Source organism: Podarcis pityusensis, assembly GCF_964106645.2.
Source record: "Podarcis pityusensis genome assembly, chromosome: 13".
In the NCBI taxonomy this organism is placed as follows: Eukaryota; Metazoa; Chordata; class Lepidosauria; order Squamata; family Lacertidae; genus Podarcis; species Podarcis pityusensis.
The window spans coordinates 24,698,384-24,715,172 of record NC_138038.1 but is presented as its reverse complement, the minus strand read 5'-3'; the positions used below and the strand labels follow the sequence as shown (position 1 = coordinate 24,715,172).

Below are 16,789 nucleotides of genomic sequence, written 5' to 3'. Positions count from 1 at the left end.
CTCATCAAACCTAAATCCAGCCCTGGGTGTGACATTTTTAAATGCTTCTGTAAGGGAGGCAGAATCCTCCTCAGCAGAGGACTAGCAGAGCAGGAAATGAGTACTGCTAAAATGGTTCTCCGTATTTTAGCACGAGAAGATATTCTGCCATCTGAAGATGCACAGCCTACAACTTCTTTCAAATCAAATCTAAATCTGGCCCAGGGTGGGGCCAAAGCTAGTGGTGGGTGGGGCCAGAGCCCAAAGTGGGAGGAGTCACTCCTTTTCACTCTCTGCCCCCCCTCCCTCAAGCTCTCTCTTTCTGACAAGCCCTGCCAGTTCTGTCACTGTTCCTAAGGATATGTCCACCTGATAGGTTTCTGCACCACTGATAGTGTCAGGGCCTGAGCGATCCCAGCTTCTGGTTGCCCAGGAGCCAAAGATCTGAAACCATTATTCTACCCCTCTACCCCTGTGTGCCTAGGCTTGTTTGTCACAAGGGGGGGGGGTGATATCAGCTTGGTGGCAACACCTCCACTCCCAGATGCTGCGAGACTTCGAGAAGGAGCACACTTCTGAAACTGCCTTTCCAACTCTGTACCTCATGGTTACAAAACAGCCAGGCAGCCAGAAGCAACATTTGTGAAACAGAATCACTTTGGAAACCCAGATTCCCGATTGCTTTATGCAGAAGTAAACTTTTATTAGAGGTGCAAGCACAGAGAAGATTGCAGAGAATGGGAAAAGCAGGTGTACATCAGTGGCAGGAAGGGAATCCATCATGTACACACCCTTTAAGTCCTTGCCACCTACACAAGAGAGGTTAGATAATGCGGGACTCCAATTTGTTTATGAAAATCCAAATGTATATTCACCTAAATTTCCTGAACTTTCTTGATCACATATGCTGTGATGGCAGATATAGGTTGGGGCAAGTTAATCTACTTAAGGGTTTAGTTTCTTTCTTTTTAAGTGAAATTTCAAAAGTATAATAAATTTTTGAAACGTAAGAAGATTCTAATTCAGAACCTCTGCTTAATTCCGAAGGCGTGTGCCATTTCATTTCAGGTATGTTAAAGCGCACATTTTGTTATGCATATTGGCTTCCGTTGCAGCGCTATTTTGGACAATATTTGGACATAGCCTTGTATATGCCGATTTAACACGTAGAACGTCCCTTTTCTTGCTTTGCAGCTCAGTCTAAAGATGGTACCCAACAAGGTACCCAACTAAGTACATCTGGAAAATGTTATAGAATCATATAGTTTTGGAAGGGACGCCAAGGGTTGCAGGGGGAGGGGCATGCATTTGGGACCGGCCCCACTGACTTCATGCTATCAGCAGTATCGGTCAAATGGAAGAAGAATTGTTTCTTGCTCTTTGCTCTTGCTTCAATCCGTTCTTTTATTTGGAAGAGGGAGATGTCGTCATGCCTTAATACGTCGGTGAATAGTCTATTGAAAGAGAGAGGAACATGTTTCTGCATTTTAAAGGCTCAGTGGTCACCAACGAACCACTCAGGAACAAGACCGAGATAGAGTCAGAGAAACCACACATAGCCCGAAACCTTAGGAGACTTTCTGGCCTTTCTGGCTTCTCCCATTTCTTCCATTGTTACTCCTCTTTCTAACATTCTGCCCCACTCAAGTAACTCTAGAAAACAAAGGATGAGAGATCAGGGCTCCCGAGGGTTGCGCAGAGCTTCCTGAAGCCTGGAGAGCGAGAGGGGTCAGTGCTCACCGACCCCTCTCGCTCTCCAGGCTTCAGTGAAAGCCTGTATTCGCCCCATAGGACACACACACATTTCCCCTTCATTTTTGGAGGGGAAAAAGTGCGTCCTATAGGGCGAAAAATACGGTATGTATACACACAGTTGTATACATCCTGTTACAGAAATGCATAGATTGAGAAAGGTTAAATCAGTGTTTCCAAGACAAGAAAGACTGGTTACAGGAAGTTCAGAACCTTTAAACACCTTTAAGCAAAAACTTTTCTTTCTGCAAAGATTATGCAGGCATGAGATTTTTAGTTGATGGTGTCTGATTTTTAATTTTTTAATTGTTTTTATTATATATAGTTACTATTGTAAACTGCTTTGATCGTTTTTGTGTTTTTTTTTAAAATAATAATAATAAACAAATAAATAAATAAATAAATAATAAACATGGTATGGTTCTTCTTACCTTGCTCTTCGTAAGAGCCAGACTGGGATTGGGTGGATGAATGGCTGTGACATAATGAAGGCCTGCTTTGAGATGAGGGAGAAGATTGATAATGGCCACCACTTCCTCCAGAACTTCCTCCTTGTGAAATTCCACCAGGAGATTGCTGGCCTCCACTTCCTCCTCCTCTAGAACTTCCTCCTTGAGAAATTCCACCAGGAGATTGTCGTCCTCCACTAGAACTTCCTCCATATGACATTCCACCAGGAGATTGCTGGCCTCCACTTCCTCCTCCTCTAGAACTTCCTCCTTGTGAAATTCCACCCAGTGATTGTCCTCCTCCACTTCCTCCTCCTCTAGAACTTCCTCCTTGAGAAATTCCACTAGGAGATTGTCGTCCTCCACTAGAACTTCCTCCATATGACATTCCACCAGGAGATTGCTGGCCTCCACTTCCTCCTCCTCTAGAACTTCCTCCTTGTGAAATTCCACCAGGAGATTGCTGGCCTCCACTTCCTCCTCCTCTAGAGCTTCCTCCATATGACATTCCACCAGGAGATTGCTGGCCTCCACTTCCTCCTCTAGAGCTTCCTCCATATGACATTCCACCAGGAGATTGCTGGCCTCCACTTCCTCCTCCTCTAGAACTTCCTCCTTGAGAAATTCCACCAGGCGATTGTCCTCCTCCACTTCCTCCTCCTCTAGAACTTCCTCCTTGAGAAATTCCACCAGGAGATTGTCGTCCTCCACTAGAACTTCCTCCATATGACATTCCACCAGGAGATTGCTGGCCTCCACTTCCTCCTCCTCTAGAACTTCCTCCTTGTGAAATTCCACCAGGCGATTGTCCTCCACTTCCTCCTCCTCTAGAACTTCCTCCTTGTGAAATTCCACCAGGCGATTGTCCTCCTCCACTTCCTCCTCCTCTAGAACTTCCTCCTTGTGAAATTCCACCAGGCGATTGTCCTCCTCCACTTCCTCCTCCTCTAGAGCTTCCTCCATATGACATTCCACCAGGAGATTGCTGGCCTCCACTTCCTCCTCCTCTAGAGCTTCCTCCATATGACATTCCACCAGGAGATTGTCCTCCTCCACTTCCTCCTCCTCTAGAACTTCCTCCATATGACATTCCACCAGATGATCGTCCTCCTCCTGAACTTCCACCAGATGATCCACCTCCTCCTTGCCCTATATCAGCCCTTTGATAAATAAAAAGAGGTGTTATTTTAGATGGGGGAAGAGAGATATCAGCTGCATGATTTGACAGAAGCTACTCTTTTGTATTTATATCATTTTTTTGCTCTATCATTGTGCCCCAGCCTGAATCAAATAACGTGGGTGATAAAGAGTACAGTGATATTTTGAGCAGATTGCCCAAGTTCATATTTGTTTGCCAAAATTTAAACACAGTGGGATGGCTGCGACTAAGTAGGTCAACTTGCCTCTCCTTGATATCAATGTGAAAAGTTAGCCATGGCTTATTTTATTCAAAACATAACTATGCTTCATCAGAAGATTCCAGGGTAGTCCACAAAAGTGGGGAAACAATTCACACAATATATATACAACTATAAACAAAACAGCAACAAACTTAAGCTTCATTGATTTTGGTGGGATCTAAGCAGAACAGTCTGGATCGAAATCAAATCTTCTAATTTAGAGTTCCTGCTACCCAACATCCCTCATTACGGATGCTGTTGAATGCAGAAGGTTTGTGGTGTGAGGGATGGGAAGTTTAAAAGTAAAATATTTGACAGGTTAATGATATTTAGCGCAGTTGCCTTCTATGACACCAAGAAAACGTACAATTTAACGTCTACCCCACAAAACAGAATCCCAAGGCTACCTGTAATTTATGGCATCAATTTATCTCACCAGGCACAAAAGTGCAGGAAAGTCTCTTATTTGAGGAAGAAGTGTATATTTAGATATTCAAAAGGATTTCAGGAAGCAGAAGAGCAAAAATTGTTCAAGTTTGCCAGTGACTAAAGATTCACTGGATCAAAATTTGGCATGGACCTGGGGTCAAAACTGGGATTGGGTAGAAATTATAGAGCAGGAGATGTGCCCACCCTCCTCTCTGGCCCTGGAACCAGTAAAGGGCATGTCTACTGGAGCATGGCATTTTTAGCCGGATTTACCACTGAGTACCAACCAGTCTGGGACACGGGTGGCGCTGTGGTCTAAACCACAGAGCCTAGGGCTTGCCTATCAGAAGGTTGGCAGTTCGAATCCCCACAACGGGGGGGGGGGGCTCCCGTTGCTCGGTCCCTGTTCCTGCCAACCTAGCAGTTCGAAAGCACATCAAAGTGCAAGTAGATAAATAGGTACTGCTCCGGCGGGAAGGTAAACGGTTTTCTGTGCGCTGCTCTGGTTCACCAGAAGCGGCTTAGTCATGCTGGAAACATGACCCAGAAGCTGTACGCCGGCTCCCTCAGCCAATAAAGCGAGATGAGCGCTGCAACCCCAGAGTCGTCCATGACTGGACCTAACAATCAGGGGCCCCTTTACTTTTACGAACCAGTCTGTCCAGTGAATAGGGTTGTAGAGTGGGGTCTGGAAATTTCAATTGTCAGTTGCACTTCCTCAATCTATCATCCAGTTTCAAAGGTTTGTTGTGAAAGTGAATCAAGAGGTCATAAAGAGCCTTGCAGGAGAATAAGCGCTCAAGAGGTTTAATGCGTAAAAATTGCAAGTTTTTGGGAGAGATGTTCTCCAGGAGAAGCTTCTCAGGGGCCATTTCTCCCACAATCCTATAAATAGCAACGGGCGTATTATTTGACTCATTCCTGTGTGAATTCTACATACGCAAGGTGCTTCCCTTCCTCAAGCAGTTGACGGTACTGGTTGATCTCCCCCTCCAGATGGGTCTTGATGCCAAGGAGTGTCTGGTACTCCTGGCTTTGATTCTGGATCTCATACTTAATACTGGACAGCTCATGTTCCAGGGGCTCAACAAGGCTCACGATCTGCTGCAGCTGCATGTTGTAGCGTCCTTCTGTGTCGTTCAGGTTGTTTTGCAGAGACTGGAGCTGCAAAGCAAATACAAAGCCTTCAATAGCAGGGGCAAAACATAGGCCTAGCTTTGTTCATTCATTCCTGCATATCAGGTGTGGGGACCATTGGACCCTTCAGATGTTGCTGAACAACTTCCATCAGCCCTAGCAAGCATGGCCAATGGCCAGGGCTGATGGAAGATTTAGAACAGCAACATTGGGGGGGGGCAAAGTGTCCCCACTCCTGTTCCACATTAGGTGTCAGGTCTAGTGTTATGTACTGAAGTTCTCACCCTGGGCCAGCAGGGGGATACTGTAGATATATTTTACTCAGGTCCACATATGCAAATAAGGCATCAAAAGTGACGTTCAGTGATTGGATAGTTACAGAAAGTTGTTACAGTTATGTTGTACTGGAGCTGTATATAAGCAGGCTGACTGAGCTCTTCAGTTCAGTTCTGTTCTGGCCTGTGAATAAACAAGAGCTGTTTGAAGAATCGCGGTGTCGTCTGATATGTTCACCCACAACTAAACATCTAGCATAGCCTTCTTTCTGGTATGGTGTGAAGCTGCATTGCACCAAAAGATCCCAACATCTTCAAGCAACTGAGACTAGTTCTACGGAATGATGACGCAGAATTGGAAGCTGTGACTCACTAAACTGATCTGCGACTGCAGCTCAATTTCCAGGGTTTGATATTGCTGACTGAGCTCCATCACTTCTTTGCTACCGGTCCCAATCTCCTGGTTGCTCGACTTTTCTTGCTGACGAGATTCCTCCATCTGGAAAACACAAACAGAGGGCCATGAATCGGGCCTTCCGCAAATATACACGTTCCAAATCAAAGTGGGGGGAAATGAGCAGAATGTGTTGTGCAAAACAGAGGAATGGCAACTTTGCTGGATTTTCATAGTTGTTCCTATGCAGACACTTGAAATAATGGACAATTTGTTTATTTCCCCCTGCCCAAACTTAATAAATATCATTAATTTAAAAGATGGGAATATCTGTGTTTTTCACACTTCGGTGACAACAGTAACGATGTATTTTTTTCAATAATATTTCTAAATATGCAATGCGTATGTTACTAACCTCGTCTCAAATCTTAATGCAGTGGTACCTCGGAAGTTGAACGTAATCCATTTCGGAAGGCCATTTGACTTCCAAAATGTTTGGAAACCAAGGTGCAGGGAAGTTTTTAACATTTGATGAATTATTGTATTTTAATCTTTTGTTGGAAGCCACCCAGAGTGGCTGGGGAAACCCAGCCGGATGGGCGGGGTATAAACAACAAATTATTATTATTATTATTATTATTATTATTATTATTATTATTGGCTGCAGGAAGCTCCTGCAGCCAACTGGAAGCTGTGGAAGCCCCATCACACATTCAGGTTCCAAAGAATGTTCGCAAACCAGAACACTCACTTCCGGATTTGCGGCGTTCAGGAGCCAAAATGTTCAACTTGTAAGGCGTTCGGGTTTCAAGGTGTATAAGAAGCCTGCCAGGTCAGAACAGAGGCCCATCTAATTCAGGTTCCGATTTCCTACAGTGGCCAAACAGATCCCTTTAGGAAGCCCACAAGTAAGCCATGAGCACAATAGCACTCTCCCCTCCTGTGGTTTCAGAGTCATAGTATTCAGCGTCACATGACCTCCGATAGAGGAAGTAGAACATGGCCATCAGGGTTATTAGCATTCTCCTCTTGCTTGTCCTCTGTGGCTTTGTCTAATCCTCTTTCAAAGCCACCCAAGCTGGTTTGCCATCCCTGCCTGCTGTGGGAGCCTGTTCCATAGTTCAATTACACACTGGATTTTCAATGGCTGAAGTGAGGGCACTTGGGGAAAGTACTGGAAAGGTATCGTTTTACACCCTGAGTGCTAAAGGCATGCTTACACTATCAAGCTACATCGATTTCATTCAGTTTCCTAAAGAACTTGGGAACTGTAGCTGGGTGAGGGTGCTGAACATCTTCTGATAATGATCCCTAGTGTCAGATGGCTGTTGCGGTTGCTGGAGAGTAACCAGGCAGGACTCCAACCTGTGTTTTATAGGCTTTATTTTGGTGCAAACTATTTACAGGGAAGAGCCCCAAAGCTCATGTCTGGCTCAATTGCTAGCAGAATCTAGGAGTGGTCTTTTATTGGACCTCCCCCAACATAAGAGTTTCGTTACCCCCAACCTTCTCCTCCCCTCTTTGCGTCTTAGGCTACTGCGCAGGATGGGCGATGGCAAGGGCGTGGGAGGACGTTCCACAGGGAGGGCGCCACTACCAAGAAGGCCCTCTGCCTGGTTCCCTGTAACTTGGCTTCCTGCAATGAGGGAACCGCCAGAAGGCCCTCGGTGCTGGACCTCAGTGTCCGGGTAGAATGATGGGGGTGGAGACGCTCCTTCAGATATACTGGACCAAGGCCGTTTAGGGCTTTAAAGGTCAGCACCAACACTTTGAATTGTGCTCGGAAACGTCAATTGATCATAAATCAATTTGTGCTACAGATTCCAGTGTTTGCTCCCCACACAGCTACCTACAAATAGGCAAGCAATTGGGTACCTTTTGCTTGTGTCAGACCCCTAATGATTTAAAATTCTTTCTTTCTTTTAGAGCTGGGGTAGGCTGCGAAGAAGCATCGTTTGACCCTGTTCCTTGCTCTCCCGGGGTTACTCACCTTAGCCTCATACCATTGTTCGACCTCTCTGCGGTTTTGCTGAATGATCTGTTCATATTCATGTCTCAGATCATCCAGTCTCTTTTTTAGATCCTCTCCAGGCTTGGAATCAACCTCAACAGTGACATCCCCACCGGACTGGTGTTGCATACTGTTCTTTACCTGCATGTCCAAAACAAATAAAACATTGAGACCCTCCCGGCACACACAGTGGGCGCACTTCCTTAGGCACACTAATGTGTAAATGGTTTTCTGAGTCGGCGGGTGGTGGGTGCTCAGTATTTAGGGCATTTGTACCCCACCCTTCAGCCAAAAAGACTTCCAGAGTGACTCACATACAGTCAGTTAAAGCAAGACAGTCCCTGTCCACAGGCTTACAATAAATAAATAAATAAAAGACACACGAGAAAATGGACAGGGAGGGAAGAGGGGGAAACAAAACTCAGGCACCAATTCTCAAACAGCTTTTCTTATAATGACCAGCTGGCACAGTTCTAAATATTAAAGAATATTTAGAAAACTATGGAATAAAAGGAAACAACTTGGCAGAATTAGACTGATGCCTGTATTGTATAAATATAAGTTCGTAGGGAGGTAAAAAGAAACTATATAAGAAATATGTAACTGTGCGGTATAAAGTAATGGATAGAGAAAGTACAGTGAGATTAATTGGAAGTCAGTTTTAAATTTCTTCTCTATAAGTTTTATAATTGTGTTCAGTATCAGGAGTATATATGGCAATAATTATATTAATCTTCTTATATCTTATAGTATGGTGGTTTGTTTGATTTTTCTGTTATTTGATTGATTGATTGATTGATTGATTGTATGTTTGTTTACTTGTATGCACGTCTGTTTTCTCATAAATGTATTTATTTTAAATTAATAAAGATAAAAAAAAAGTTCAGGGGCAAGAGGTATGCAGTGTAGCTGGGCTGTTACAGCAGAGGTGATGGAGTAAATTCTGCTTCCCATCTCTCCCACTGACATAGTCACATTCAGAGTGATGGAGCGTATCCCATTCAAAACAATGGAGTGTGGTTAGACTGCATCCTTCTTTGAGCTCAGTTTTGACTGGGCATTGATATGTGCAGCAATTTCACGCCCACAATTCCCAATTCTGCCAAAGCTATGCACACACTATGTGCAAAATTGATGGGTTTCTGGGGAGCCGGGGGGGGGGGAATCCTTTGTGGGCAGGATCCTGAACCTTGCCTAGGAGTTAGCAGTTCTCTCCTCCGTTTTAAAGTTCCCAAGAGTTACCACCAGGCCAGAGCTGCTGTGCCCTTTATTCCCATACTAGTGGGAAATAAGCTGCTGGTATATTCTGGGATTTCACAAAAATATTGGAAGATCCCAGTGCAGGGAGGAAGAAGATGTAAACTTCCTTTCTGAAATTTAGCATGTGTCTTCCAAAGGCCTTGGATTTCATTCCAGGCAAGAGGGGGGTGGGCGGCTCTTACTTCACTGTGGTTTTTCTTAAGATGGCTCAGCTCTTCTTGCAGGGATTCATACTCCATCTCCAGGTCAGACTTTTCCAAAGTCAGCTTATCCAAAAGCGGACGTAAACCTTGCAGATCAGCCTCTACGCTTTGGAGAAGACCAGCCTCTGTCTCATACCTAAGAAAGCCAAGGAAGTTAGTCTGAAAGGCAACAAAGACGCAATCTGCAGCGATCCATTTTGTTTGTGACAAAACTATTTGGTTGCTGTTGTTTTAAACGTCTCTCAGGGACCAATCCTAAATTCCAGGGATGCCAACAGGATTTCCAGAGGCTGGTACACTGGATTTGGATTGAGCTACCTGCATCTTCTTGCCCCCCCCCCCACCTCACTGCCATCAACTGATAGGAACTTCTGTTTCTGTACATGTGTCCAGCTTAGCCTAGCCTACCTTACTGGGTTGTTGTAAAGAGAAAAGGGGAGAGGGAGCATAATTTACACTACCTTGGGTACCTGAGAGGAAAAGCAAGGCAGGAATGCAAGCTTCTTGTCTTAATTTACAAGGCCAGAAGTATTTACGGTCCAGGATACCTCAAGCACTGCCTAATTCCTTACGTCTCTGCCCAATCACAGAGGTCTTTGGAAAAGTCACTTGAACGGCCAGGAGGAAAAGCAAGATAGAAATATACAACTGTGCGCAGCAAATGCTCAAAGCAAAACACTCACACACATTTTGTCATCCTGATAAAGTATCATTGTTTTGAAGTATAGTCTATGGGAATTTGCTGTAGCTGCAAAGATATTTAATGATTTTATGGTTTCATTTGCTGATATTGTTTATGGAACCAGAGTGGTTTAACCATCAATCCCTCTTCCCAGGGATTATTTTATACATACATACAGTGGTACCTCTGGTTACGTACTTAATTCGTTCCGGAGGTCTGTTCTTAACCTGAAACTGTTCTTAACCTGAAGCACCACTTTAACTAATGGGGCCTCCTGCTGCTGCTGCTGCGCCGCCACTGCACAATTTCTGTTCTCATCCTGAAGCAAAGTTCTTAACCCGAGGTAATATTTCTGGGTTAGCGGAGTCTGTAACCTGAAGCGTATGTAACCTGAAGCGTATGTAACCCGAGGTGCCACTGTACATACATACATACAAACCCCACCCATCTGGCTGTGTTTCCCCAGCCTCCCTGAGTGGCTCCCAATAGAATATCAATATCAACAACAACAACAACAACAACAGCGATAAAAGGTCAAACATTAAAACTTCCCTAAACAGGGCTGCCTTCAGATGTCTTCTAAACATTTATTTCCTTGACATCTGATGGGAGGGCGTTCCACAGGGTGGGCGCCACTACCGAGAAGGCCCTCTGCCTGGTTCCCTGTAACCTCACTTCTCACAATGAGGGAACCGCCAGAAGGCCCTCGGAGCTGGACCTCAGTGTCCAGGGTGAACGATGGGGAGTTCTGGGAATAATAGCTTCATGCAGTGCTTTTTTTCTATATATATAAAAACCGCTTAGGGGTACTCTCATTTTCCTACTCATATTGAAATACTGCCCCTCAATGAGGACAAACTTAGATTCACAAAATGTTAAGGGGTGTGCGTGCCTCTGTGTACCCCCAGGAAAAAAAGCACTGGCTTTATGAGAGGAATAGGGGTCTCCTAAGAGCTCACAGCACCCTTAATAAACTACAGTTCCCAGGATTCTTTGAGAGAAGGCATGGCTGTTTAAAGTGGTATAAGAGCATGGGTGTGGATGTGGCCTAATAGGAAGCAACGCTGTATAATGGGCTTACTTCATCTTGAAGTCATTAGCAGCCATCTTTGTGTTATCGATGTCCAGGAGCATCTTGTTACTCTCGGCCACGGCATCGACCAGCTGCAAGAAGGTAAAGGGCACACTTGGTTGCTAAGGATTCGGGACCACCATATTTCCCACAGTGAAACAAAGGGAAGAAGTACCTGACGCAAATCATCACTTTTTTTAAAAAAATAATAATAATCATGTATGGAAAGCTGACACTCTGATTGACATTCTGGTTGTTGCCATTAGTGCTTAACTAGATGTTATTTAAAACTTGTGGCCGCCATCGAGCCACAGCTCTTCCCCACATTCCCCACATTTAATTGAAGCAGTCGTGCTTTCCTCTAGGATACTACAAGCTGGTGGGACCTCAAGCAAGCCAATTCATTCTCCTTCTCATTCTGTAGGGTGGCATCCAACAAAGTAGATCTGCAGGTGTAAGAATTTCAACTTTCGCTATGGAGCTTCCTCTCCTACGTGCCCCACACCCTTCCCAAATCTGCTCCAGAGGAAAACTCCAAAACAGATTTAGGGAGGCTCACAGGATATAAAGGGAGGGGAGAGGTAGAGGAAGTGCTTAGAAAGTAGAGGCAATTTTTATCTCTTTTAGTATTTTAGCTTTTGTATGTTTCAAAGTAGGGTTGTTATTTTTTCTTAATTTTTTACCTTTTGCAAACCCCTCCCCCCCCCCAATCAAGCGGTACATAAATTTTATGGAAAAATACATGCAATAAAGTAAAATACTAGTTGCTGGAAATGGCAAAATGGGAGAATGCCATTGCACTCGTGGTTTTCCCACTGGCCTCTATGAGAACAGGATGCTGTAAGAGGTGATCCTTTTGCCTGTTCCAGCAAGGCCTTTATTATATTCTTATGTCCCTCCCCGTTGTGATCTGAACAAAACAGACATGTCTCTAGGGGTGGATCTACACACGGGGGGGGGGGACTCTATAAAAAGTAAGAAATTAAATCGTTATAACAACAGGAAAAAACTGCTATGGAAAATCGCTTAGATTTTTTTTTTTTGCTCACCACCACCATCTGGTGTTGCATGTTTATAATGCAGCCAAAACGCTGTTTCTTGACTAATGTAGCTGAGTCCTAGGTGCCTTAAGGAAAAAGTATTCACTGGCACCAGTGAGGGTTGGTATGTGACAATAATCTTCTTAAAAAAGAACCAATGGAAACTTTTCCCCAAGGTTCTATTTTAGTCATAGATCTGTTCCCTGATTTTTTCTTTTTGTGAATTGTTTTTAAACACACACACACACACACACACACACACACACACCTCACATTAAAATTGTGCATATTTTATATGCATTCTACCCCTAAAGTAACACATTTTTTTCATATATATTTTTTAAAAAACGCTTTCCCTAAAATACACTTTTCTCCATATGTATAAATCTGGAATAATTTAATATGGTTTGGTTCGCTTTAAAATATAGACCATCTGGAGTCCTCCTTCATCCTTGCTGTTGAGCAGTTCTCACAATCCATTCACTATAATCCCCATTCTACTGGATTTGAGAAGATGTTGCCTGCTTTTTGCAGCGTTCCCCAAATGACCTTCTTAGTCGGAGCCCAAACAGAAGCCCCTCTCCAAGATTCAAAATTGATGGGGAAGGGCGAATGAAACTTTATTTGCGTCAGCCACCGGCCATAGCAACCAAAGAACGTTGGGATGTACGCAGAACAAAATAAAAAGTCGATTATATAAAACACTTTAGGGTCTTGAATCAGCAATCAAATAGTGGACCTTACTCAGATTGCCCCAGCTAGAAACTCTGATGGGGAAGGGCGATTACGCTACCTCGTGGGAAAGCTTGTCAATCTCGTCGTAGTAAGAGCTGTAGTCTTTCGGTGTGCCGCTCTGCCCATGCTTCCGATGCCACTCTTCGATCAGGTGCTCCAGCTGGTTGTTCTCTGCTTCCAGGTTCCGCACCTGGTCGAGGTAAGAGGCCAGGCGGTCGTTGAGGTTCTGCATGGTGCTCTTCTCGTTGTTGGAGAGGAACCCAGCATCGTCGCCGCCACCAAACCCAAACCCCCCAGAGCTGCCTCCGAAGCCGCCGCCACTAAAGCCACCGCCACCAAAGCCGCCGCCACCAAAGCCACTCCCACCACTGAAGCCACTCCCACCCCCATAGCTATGCCCACCACCAAACCCACCACCAAACCCTCCAGGCATGCTATGGCATATCCCTCCTCCAGAGCCAGATCTTCCTCCACTATAACTTCCACCAGAAAACCCTTGACTTTTTCTCATGGAGGAAGCGTTTCTCCTAGAGGAGACTGAGGAAGACCCTCCTCCTCCACTGCCACCGCCACCACCACCACAGGTAGAAGTCTGCTTGAAGCTAGAGATACAGCTCATCATGACAGCTCCGTGGGGATTCTGTCCAAAGCGATCTTTATTTATACCTTCTACTCCAGGTGTTTCTCCATCCTATGTGGGTTTGTCTGGCTTTATTTGTTGATCCCCGGCATGATTTGCCAAAGGAGACTGTCATTATTTCGAACAATCCCAGTCTGTGTGAGTTTGTTTGTTTGTTTAAAATTCCAACGGTGTAATTTTCAACTGGGTGGCACCGTGTTTCGTTCTGATCACTTCCACGATTTTACACCCCAAGTGTCTTCTGCAAGTTTGGACTTAGCCTCCTTCAGCCCTGCAATAACATGAAAATTGCAGCAAGGATTATTTGAGACCTATGGGTAGAATTGCAATTGCATACAGCCTGCTTGGCCCACATAAGTGACCTCCTAGAGAGGGACTTGAAAGTTGAAACGGAAGAGTCATAGAATTGTACAGGTCAGCCTTCGCCTACCTGTGTTCTTCAGATGCTGTTGGACTCCAACTCCCATCAGCACCAGGTAATCTGGCAACTGTCAGGCAGGTGGTAGTTTTAGTCCAACGACATCCAGAGAAAGAGAGAGAGCTTAATATATTTAATATTTTATTGTTTAATATATTTATGCCCCACCTTTTTCCAAAGCTGGGATTCGGGGTGGCTTACAATATTTAAAAACGTCATTATGAAATACAAAGTAATAAACACAAACTAGTTAAAAACAGTAAGTAAACCAGGGCTGCCATACATTCAGAATTTCCTGGACATAGCTGGGATTCATCCATCGAAAATGGCGTCCGGGTGGAATTTTTGAAAATGGCAGCCCATATCGGAAGTGTTGCTCAACAACTTTCGAGTCCAGATTTTCACTTTTCGAAATATGGCAACCCTGAAGGAAGCTACATCAAAGCTCATTTAAAGCGAGCAATTAAAGACACTTTGCCCTGATAGTGGCCCAGTTGTCAGCATCATCTGCACCTTAATTTTCAAAGGCCTGCTTGAAAAGGAAAGTCTTAGCCGGCTGATGAAAGGACAGCAAAGCGGAGCCAGTCTGACTTCTCTTGGGAGGGAATTCCACAATATGGGAGCAGCCACTGAAAAGACCCTCTCTCTCTCTCAAACAGAGGTGCTGAGTTCCGCCCAACATTGGGTGGGGCTTGTCGCATACGCATGATGCCACACATGTGAGACACACGTACGATGTCACACACAGGGGGAAGAGGCCATGAGACCTGCTGAGGCCCGTCACCGACCCCACTGCCACTGTGGGGTGCCCGCCAAGGCCTGCCACCACCATAGGGAGGCCAGTAGGGCCCGGTTTACACAGGAAGGCCTGCCAATACCTGGCCCCTCAAGATGGGGGGAGCTCAACCCCGTCCCCCATACTTTGGGGGGTCAACATGTCCTCAGCCCCAGGGTTGGCACCTATGCTCTCAGGCCACCACGCCACTAATGTTGATGGAACTGAGAGAAGGTGCTCACTTGAGAATGTTAGTACCTGGGCAGGGTCATATAGGGAGATATGATTTTTCAGGTAGCCTGGGCCCTAACTATTACAGTGGTACCTTGGTTCTCAAACACCTTGGTATTCAAACGCCTTGGTCCTCAAACGCCAAAAACCCAGAAGTAAGTGTTCTGGTTTCTGAATGTTTTTTAGAAGCAGAACGTCCGATGTGGCTGTCGGCTACTGTCTGCGGGGCGCCTGCACCAAAAAGAAGCTGCACCTTGGTTTTCAAACATTTCAGAAGTCAAACGGACTTCCGGAACAAATAAAGTTTGGCGTTTTTGTTTTTGCTGTTTATTTTGCATTTTTGTTTTAAAGGCTTTTTCAGTTAATTTGTTTCTGTCGCTGTGTGGAACTCAGTTCAGCTACTGATTGATTGATGGTGTGACTATGGAAATGGATAAAAGCCCCCCATCCAAACAATGACTATCATCAGTGCATGTAAGAAAAAATAATAATTTTAATTTTTATCATCTACAATACTGTCTCATTTATTTCATAGTACAGTACATTGATTATTGCTTTTGTTTTATGGATCAATGGTCTGGTTAGATAGTAAAATTCATGTTAAATTGCTGTTTTAGGGGTTGTTTTTAAAAGTCTAGAACTGATTAATTTGTTTTGCATTACTTTATATGGGAAAGCGCGCCGTGGTTTTGGAAAGCTTTGGTTTTGGAACGGACTTCCGGAACGGATTAAGTTTGAGAACAGAGGTACCACTGTATACACAACTTTTCAGATAAGACTGGCTCCCTGAGTGAGTTACAATTAAAAGTCCCCATGAGATACAATGTAAATAAACGAGTGTGGTTTTGCAAGTGGTGAAGAAAAGAGGAGGGGAGCTGAGGTTTAGAGGTTCTCCAAGCCTATTATGCATTGCTGATTGACAGAATGATTGCTAGCTTGGATACTCTTTGGGTGGCCTGTTCTGTAAGGCTGGGGCCATGACAGCAAAACAAAAGCCCTGCTCTAAAGCAACTTCCTTGGCTAATGTGATGCTGAAACTAAGCACCCACATGAAATTCTTGAGGAGGAGGGTTCTGGATTCCTGATCATTTCTCCTGTCAGGATTCTTTCCGAGAGAGCCACGTGGGTGCCTAGTTTCTGCTTGCATAGGAATCACTCCAAAAGCATTCATATGCAAATTGCATCTTTTGTGAGAAAGAACCCCCAGCCTCAGGTTCCCCATTTGGAAAATGTGCTTAAAAGTATTTATCTTCTCCTCAGAGCTACCGTGGGTGTGAATGAGCTGAAGAGTGCTCCGCGATTATATATTAATATAAGAATGGTGTTGTCAAATACAAGGCATGATGGAAAGCCTGAAAAGGACAATGGGAAAGTTTCATGTTACAGTGGTACCTCGGGTTAAGAACTTAATTCATTCTGGAGGTCCGTTCTTAACCTGAAACTGTTCTTAACCTGAGGTACCACTTTAGCTAATGAGGCCTTCCACTGTCGCCACCAGAGCACGATTTCTGTTCTCATCCTGAAGCAAAGTTTTTAACCTGAGGTAATATTTCTGGGTTAGCGGAGTCTGTAACCTGAAGCGTCTGTAACCTGAGGTACCACTGTATTGGGCACATGTGAAGCTTTTCCAGTTAAGTGGGCGACATGTGCTTCCTGGAAGCAGCCCACTTTTTCTGCTAGATGAAGACTGGGGGAGAGTGGGAGACTCAGCCTTCCTTAACTTGCTGCCTTTCCAGTGAAGCTGGACTATGACTCCCATCATCCTTGGCCATTGGCCATGTTGACTGTGACTGATGGGAGTTGGAGTCCAATACAACTGAGTCCTCTGCAATGGAGGGATTCTTATTTTGTCTGGGGCTCTCAGGAAGACCAGTGCTCTCCCTCAGGAAGTAGTGATGACTACTAAC

General features: G+C 44.7%; 1 protein-coding gene across 8 annotated transcripts; it reads right to left on the bottom strand.

Moving 5' to 3' along the window:
- Positions 1-650: 650 nt before the first annotated feature.
- LOC308461384 (uncharacterized protein) lies at positions 651-13,461 on the bottom strand. Of its 8 annotated transcripts, none has more exons than XM_080978275.1 (9): positions 12,877-13,461; positions 11,053-11,135; positions 9,269-9,425; positions 7,806-7,967; positions 5,795-5,920; positions 4,950-5,173; positions 2,547-3,340; positions 2,163-2,435; positions 651-1,433 (listed from the first exon to the last, which is right to left on the bottom strand). In XM_080978275.1, exons 1-9 carry the CDS (start codon positions 13,438-13,440, stop codon positions 1,414-1,416), a joined length of 2,403 nt encoding a protein of 800 aa, XP_080834401.1. In that variant the 5' UTR covers positions 13,441-13,461; the 3' UTR covers positions 651-1,413. The 8 variants fall into 8 exon arrangements, with proteins under 8 accessions (XP_080834401.1, XP_080834402.1, XP_080834400.1 ...); XM_080978276.1 differs by having other exon boundaries at positions 2,163-2,588; positions 2,709-3,340; XM_080978274.1 differs by having other exon boundaries at positions 2,163-2,880; positions 2,929-3,340.
- Positions 13,462-16,789: the final 3,328 nt, after the last annotated feature.